General features: G+C 37.6%; 3 protein-coding genes across 3 annotated transcripts; 2 read left to right on the top strand and 1 right to left on the bottom strand.

Annotated features, from left to right (window-relative positions):
- On the bottom strand, nt 1-315 carry LOC131996273 (histone H4). Its single transcript, XM_059365807.1, has one exon. It carries the CDS (start codon nt 310-312, stop codon nt 1-3), a length of 312 nt encoding a protein of 103 aa, XP_059221790.1. The 5' UTR covers nt 313-315.
- Nucleotides 316-3,261: 2,946 nt separating this feature from the next.
- LOC131995687 (histone H3-like) lies at nt 3,262-3,672 on the top strand. The gene has a single exon (XM_059364574.1). It carries the CDS (start codon nt 3,262-3,264, stop codon nt 3,670-3,672), a length of 411 nt encoding a protein of 136 aa, XP_059220557.1.
- Nucleotides 3,673-5,246: 1,574 nt separating this feature from the next.
- LOC131996258 (histone H1-like) lies at nt 5,247-5,915 on the top strand (the record flags this gene model as incomplete). Its single annotated transcript, XM_059365771.1, has 1 exon — nt 5,247-5,915. A coding segment is annotated over exon 1 (669 nt), but the record flags the coding sequence as incomplete, so codon positions are not given.
- Between the last annotated feature and the right edge of the window lie 1,673 nt (nt 5,916-7,588).

Genomic DNA, 7,588 nt, shown 5'->3' with positions numbered 1-7,588 from the left:
TTAACCGCCGAAACCGTACAAAGTGCGGCCTTGTCTCTTCAAAGCGTAGACGACATCCATAGCGGTGACGGTTTTACGCTTAGCGTGTTCAGTGTAGGTGACAGCATCACGAATAACGTTTTCCAAAAACACCTTCAGGACACCACGGGTTTCTTCGTAAATCAATCCAGAGATACGCTTTACACCGCCACGACGAGCCAAACGTCTGATTGCAGGCTTGGTGATACCTTGGATGTTATCACGCAACACTTTACGATGACGTTTAGCGCCACCTTTTCCCAAGCCTTTGCCACCTTTACCACGACCAGTCATTTTTTCACTTTTTAAATTAAATTCACTTCACAAGTTATGCACAAGAACTAATACTTACCATGGATTCATATTTATTTTCCAATTCACTTAAAATTATTCTACATTTCCATTGTAGTCCTATATACATATAATACTCAACATGCTTATTCTACATTTCTCTGAGTCTATAATAATTCCAAATAAATTCTAGCAAGGCCAGCCCAGCCGATTTACCATAAGTATCTATTCCCGAATGCACGGATACATTAAATCCTCCCCGAAAAAATGGAAAAACAGGGAATGTAAAACCTACTATATAAAACCTAAGCTAAACTATCACTAACTAAATCTAATAAAACCAAAAAACGAATAAAAGAAAGAAATGCGTCCATCGCAATAAAAGCAAAATAAAATAAAATAAAATAAAATGAACAAAATCATAAAGCTATATACATCTCCACAACTATCTACACTATTTACAATCAGACCACAGGCACCCACTGTGCCGTGGCGTATACCATATCATCCATGCCATATTGGCGGAATCTCCTGTGGTAGAAAAGGGCACGTCCCTCCGAGTCACAAAAATGCATTTAATTCCCATCAGGAGCCATGCTCAAACCAAGGCCGAACAGCGCCTGCCTTTTCTCAGCATCAGAGTTCAGTCCCCTGAAGGTCTCAGCGAACCCAGCAATCTTGGCCATGTATACATGGAAGTCCTGTCCGAACAGCCGTCTACACTCCGCATTGAAGAAGCCCATTGCCTGAGCCGCCCTCTGCGCCGTCTCATTCCTCATTCCAACTGGGGTGATCGTTGGAGAATTCACATGCCTGGCAACGTTGGCATAAGAGCCCGCGGTCATCCTTGGTGGTGGTGGCGCCGGAGCCAGCACCTGGGCCCTCTTTGGAGGCGCCATGGTCACTTTCCTCTCTTGCATGCGCTGGAGTACTTCCAGGCGCTTCGGGCAATTCTTGTCGCTGGCCATGTGTCCGCTAGCCTTACAATTAGCGCAATATAGAGGGGCAACAGCCGCCCTGACAATCTCCCCTGTAGCCGGATCCTTGGATAAGGTCCCTTCTCCCCCGGCCTCGGCCGATGGCACACTGCACTCTCCTGGTCCGTGTGGAGATGCGCATCGCACGCATCTGTGCTCCATGCTGCAATTGGCCGCAACGTGCCCGAACCTCTGGCAGTTATGGCATTGGGTAACCCCTCCTGCTTTGTTCTTCACCATGTCTATTCTGCAGCCCAGTATGTATCTTTGCCTACGGAAAGCCTTCACATCGGAATCCTGGCCTAATTGTACGATCCATCTGTCGTACATGAGTTTCTTTATGACCATATCGCAGATCTTGATGCCAGTCGCGTCCAGGAAGGCCTTTAAATCCTCTACGTCATAGGTGCTAGACAAACCAGAAAGCATTATCGTATATGGCCTCATATTCCTCGGTGTGAAGGTGTAGAAGGACGTACCCTCTCCTATCAAATATTGCTTGACCCTAGCGTGATCTTCCAGTCTCACTAATTTAAGAACAATCATGTTCCTATTCTTTATATCAATATTAAAGAGATCATGTCCCAAAAGCCCCTTAAGACCTGACATGAATGTCTTAACATTTACCCCATAAACCTTCACTATAGGTGGGCTGACCTTACCTGATCCAACGGTCCTTCCCGCATCCGTGTTCGAGTCAGCGCCTCTGTTCCTGGTAGTGGTCCTCTGGTGATTCAAGGTTGTTGTTGTCATAGTTGTTGATGACTTTCCATTATTAGCTTGGGTCGTTTGTGGCTGCTTCTGTGTGGTCTTGCGAATAGCCCCTTTTGACATGTCTACAGTCGCCGGCGGTGCGACATCATCCTCTTCCATCAACGCTGCACCGAGGTTTTCGGCTACCTCGGTGGACCATTCGGTTATAGCCTTACTACCAGATGTAGCTATGGTAGTGCTGTCATAGTTGGTTGCTGTTGGCTGCAATTGGTGCATGGCAGCTTTAGTGGTGGTGCTGGCAGCAAGCCAGTTTGTCGTAAATGTACTACCAGATGTAGTGGTGGTAGTAATATCATTGTTGTTTCTTGCTGACTGCGATTGGTGTACAGTAGCCTCAGTAGTGATGTTAGCAGCAGCAACGAAACCAGATCGTGTGCCTTCAAGCTGTTCAATTTTACAGCGCAGCGTCTCCACAAGAGCACACTGTGCTTCCATTCTAGCAATCAAGTCCTGATTCCGCGCTTCAAGATTTCTATTCGCTGTCTCAAGCCTCTCAACGGCAAGTTGCAATTTCATGGCGTTATAGCTGGAATCGCCATCAGAACCATGGCCCTTCTTCCGCTTCCGCATTTTTGAATCTTCCTTGTCAGATTCAATTGACGATTTAGCCAAATCCATGGGGTGGCCGTTAAAATCAGTATTTTGCTGTCGCCGACAGTCGTTCTCATTGGGTCGTCGACCGCCAATGTCATCATTGTGGTTGCCAGACATGTTATTGGCACTGCCTTCCAGTGTCACATTCGATAAATTGGCCGGAATATTTATCTCATAAGAGAAATTCTCGGCCGACACTTTAATCGTTTCCACCTTCTCCTCTATCTTAAAGCAATTGCTTTATCTCACTTCACTTGTTTAATTATTTACTGTTCACTGCACTTCACTTGGTGTTGTCACCACGGCTGCTCAGCCAATAATAATAATAATAATACTTACCATGCTGCGATACCTCATATTTATACAAAATCCGCTCTGAATTTACTACATACACATACGCTTCGATCTATCTTCGGGGTTGTTCGTATACACTTCGTGTGTACAGATACAAATGTTGAAGCATATACGCAGCACACACCCTTATTGGAAACTGTAGCCCGCCAAATTTTTTCTATAAATATCGGGAATCGCTCCGTAAGGCAACTATTACAGTGTTAACAGTGTTTGTGTGCATATCGTGAAGTGAACTAAAAACCTCTAGTGAAAAATGGCTCGTACTAAGCAAACTGCCCGTAAATCTACTGGTGGCAAAGCCCCTCGTAAGCAATTGGCTACCAAAGCTGCTCCTAAGAGCGCACCAGCCACCGGTGGTGTTAAGAAGCCACATCGTTTCCGCCCTGGTACCGTTGCTTTGCGTGAAATCCGTCGCTACCAGAAGAGTACTGAGTTGTTGATCCGCAAATTGCCTTTCCAACGTTTGGTTCGTGAAATTGCCCAAGATTTCAAGACTGACTTGCGTTTCCAGAGCTCTGCTGTCATGGCCTTGCAAGAAGCTAGCGAAGCCTACTTGGTCGGTCTCTTCGAAGATACCAACTTGTGTGCCATCCATGCCAAGCGTGTCACCATCATGCCCAAGGATATCCAATTGGCCAGACGTATTCGTGGAGAACGTGCTTAAATTATTGACATTTTAAAAGCCAACTTTTTTTTACAAAAACAATCGGTCCTTTTCAGGACCACAATATTTTTATAAAAAAGAGAAAAAAATTTATTCAAAACTTACACCTTTTTATTTTTATTAAAATAAATAAATATAGTCTTTTTTTGGGGATGGAAAAATACACTATTTATATTAAAAAATTTTTTTCTTTTCTATGCGTTTTACTTTTGGTAATATTGGGTTTCAAAACATGGAGCGAAATCAAAAACTTTTTTTAAAAAAAAATTATTTAATTTACTTTTTATGTTAAATTGAAAATTTTTATTTTCTATTAGCAACAGTATATTTGCTGTTATTCTTTTTGCAAAATTTGATTTTTCGTAGTAGCTACATAACAAGAATGAATGAAGATAAAAACAGGCAGGCCAATACATTCGAGAGAATTTTAACTTTAAATAGATAATTTAGATACATTGAATATACATTTTTTCTGTATTTTTTATTATTTTTAAACAAATGATATTTTTTGCTATTCCAAAAACTGTTTTAAAAAGAATAAAATAGTATTTTAATATTTTAAATTATTAAAGGGAAATAGATTTCGTTCGGTATGCAACTGTTCTACATTTGCTTGCTTAGACAAGGGCATTTTTCAATTTGTGTTTAATTTCCAAAAAAAAAAAATATATTTTTTTTTAAATTTGTGATTGCAACAATACATTGTTTAGAATTTACATTTTTAAATTTTTTATTTAGTTTCAAGTCCACTTTATATAGAAAAAAATATTTTATAATAAATGCAATAGAGCTCACCGCACATTTTGCATAGCCAACGACGTTGGTATAACATAGCATCGTAATATTTTAGACTTTTCGTAACAAACGTACACTTTTTACAAATTATGTAACATTTTAATAGAAATCTATCATTTCTATAATATTTTATGATAAAATTTTCCTAAAACATTTTTACATTAGAGCTTTCAAATTAATTTGCAGAAAAACTTTTATTCATGGAAAATACGCCAATATGGTGAATTCAACTGTCATAGACTACATAATAAAATCGATTGTTTCACTATGAAAATCATCCAAATTTTCACTTTTTTTTACACTTCTTTCAAGAAAACATATCAAGATTCCATACTAAATTTTTATAAAAACCAATTTTCAATAAAAATTGGAAAATTTTTATAATTTAGTTACAATTTTATCATAACATTTTTATAAACTTTCAACTCAAACCCTTATAACTCGGTAACGCTTAAAGATAATTAACTCGGATTTTCTTTAATGATTAGCTGGATATCTCTACTAGAAGAATTGTATAAAAAATAAAAAGAAATTGTTACTATCTCATCGTAAAATGAATAATTCTGTTAAAACTTTTGTAAAAATTTTTATTCGCTTCCACACAACGTTTCGCAAAATTTCGTAGTTGACTACTATGTACTTCTCATAATTTCGATGTACCCAGCCATCACTAGTCTAAAGGTTGAAACCATATTTTCAACCAATCAGCGTACACCAGTAGTGAGTGTATATTTACAAAGTGTTAAAGTGTGTTTAAAAAGAAAAATATAAGTGAAATCATGTCTGACGCCGCCGTTGTTGAAGCCACCGCATCTCCAGTCGCCGCTGTTGAGAAAAAGGCACCTAAGAAAGCCGCTGCCAAGGCAAAGAAACCCTCTGCTGCCCCAAGCCATCCACCAACCCAACAAATGGTCGATGCTGCCATCAAAACATTGAAAGAACGTGGTGGTTCCTCATTGCCTGCCATCAAGAAATACTTGGCCAGCACATACAAAGTTGATGCTGTAAAATTGGCCCCATTCATCAAGAAGTACTTGAAGAGCGCTGTTGCTAGTGGAAAATTGATCCAAACTAAAGGTAAGGGTGCCTCCGGTTCATTCAAATTGTCCCCATCTGCCTCGAAGGAACCTAAAGCAAAGAGCGCTGAAAAGAAGAAGAAGGCCCCAGCCGGTGATAAGAAAAAGAAGGCAGCAGCACCCAAAAAGGCAGCCGGTGAAAAGAAAGCCGCTGCAAAGAAGCCTTCCGCTGCTAAAAAGACCGCCGAGAAGAAGAAGACCGAAAAGGCCAAGGCTAAAACTGCCAAAAAGACAGGTACAGTTAAAGCTAAACCCGCAAAAACAGCCGCCAAAGCATCAGCCACTAAACCAAAGGCACCCAAGGCAAAAACCACCGCTGCCAAGCCCAAAAAGGCTGCCGCAGCAAAGAAGCCAGCTGCCAAGAAGACCGCCGCTAAGAAGTAATTTTTCCATGCAAAATTACTTATCATGTCAAAATGATTATTTTCGATATTCGAAAGCAGTATATCTAACAGCCCTTTTCAGGGCTACAAAAAATTTTTTAAATAAAAAGAGACCAAATTTAACTCAAACAATTTTTTAATTACCTAATAAATACTATGTTAATTTTAAGGGAAAAGCTAATCACAGCCCTTTTCGTAGCTGTAAAACATCTGTTGAAATCTTTTAATACCATTGTTACCTAATATGGGAATAAATTACCCTTTAAGGAAATTTAAGTAATCACATGTTAAATGGGATTTTTTCCGCAACTGGATTAACTGTTTCACTTAGGGTCATAAACCAAAGCAATTACTAAGAATTATGAAAATCACTTAATGTTAAAGAAAATCTCATTTAGCATACCTAACCAATAAGAGAGTGGCGTACAATATTCCCTTCAAAAATCGCACTTAGCATACCTATTTCATTCTTTACGAGCATACCTACCCATAGATCTCGCGTACAAACGCATAAGTCCACATATACATCTCTACACCATTTCACGCTAACATACTAGTATACATCCCTAAAAAATTTAGTATCAACACACACGCTCATTCTAAAAACTGTTTTAAAAAGAATAAAATAGTATTTTAATATTTTAAATTATTAAAGGGAAATAGATTTCGTTCGGTATGCAACTGTTCTACATTTGCTTGCTTAGACAAGGGCATTTTTCAATTTGTGCTTAATTTCCAAAAAAAAAAAACAATATATATATTTTTTTAAATTTGTGATTGCAACAATACATTGTTTAGAATTTACATTTTTAAATTTTTTATTTAGTTTCAAGTCCACTTTATATAGAAAAAAATATTTTATAATAAATGCAATAGAGCTCACCGCACATTTTGCATAGCCAACGACGTTGGTATAACATAGCATCGTAATATTTTAGACTTTTCGTAACAAACGTACACTTTTTACAAATTATGTAACATTTTAATAGAAATCTATCATTTCTATAATATTTTATGATAAAATTTTCCTAAAACATTTGTACATTAGAGCTTTCAAATTAATTTGCAGAAAAACTTTTATTCATGGAAAATACGCCAATATGGTGAATTCAACTGTCATAGACTACATAATAAAATCGATTATTTCACTATGAAAATCATCCAAATTTTCACTTTTTTTTACACTTCTTTCAAGAAAACATATCAAGATTCCATACTAAATTTTTATCAAAAACAATTTTCAATAAAAATTGGAAAATTTTTATAATTTAGTTACAATTTTATCATAACATTTTTATAAACTTTCAACTCAAACCCTTATAACTCGGTAACGCTTAAAGATAATTAACTCGGATTTTCTTTAATGATTAGCTGGATATCTCTACTAGAAGAATTGTATAAAAAATAAAAAGAAATTGTTACTATCTCATCGTAAAATGAATAATTCTGTTAAAACTTTTGTAAAAATTTTTATTCGCTTCCACACAACGTTTCGCAAAATTTCGTAGTTGACTACTATGTACTTCTCATAATTTCGATGTACCCAGCCATCACTAGTCTAAAGGTTGAAACCATATTTTCAACCAATCAGCGTACACCAGTAGTGAGTGTATACTTACAAAGTGTTAAAGTGTGTTTAAAAAGAAAAATATAAGTGAAATC

The sequence above is a fragment of the Stomoxys calcitrans genome, chromosome 3 (assembly GCF_963082655.1).
Source record: "Stomoxys calcitrans chromosome 3, idStoCalc2.1, whole genome shotgun sequence".
Classification (NCBI taxonomy): domain Eukaryota; kingdom Metazoa; phylum Arthropoda; class Insecta; order Diptera; family Muscidae; genus Stomoxys; species Stomoxys calcitrans.
This window is presented reverse-complemented; position numbering and strand designations above follow the sequence as displayed.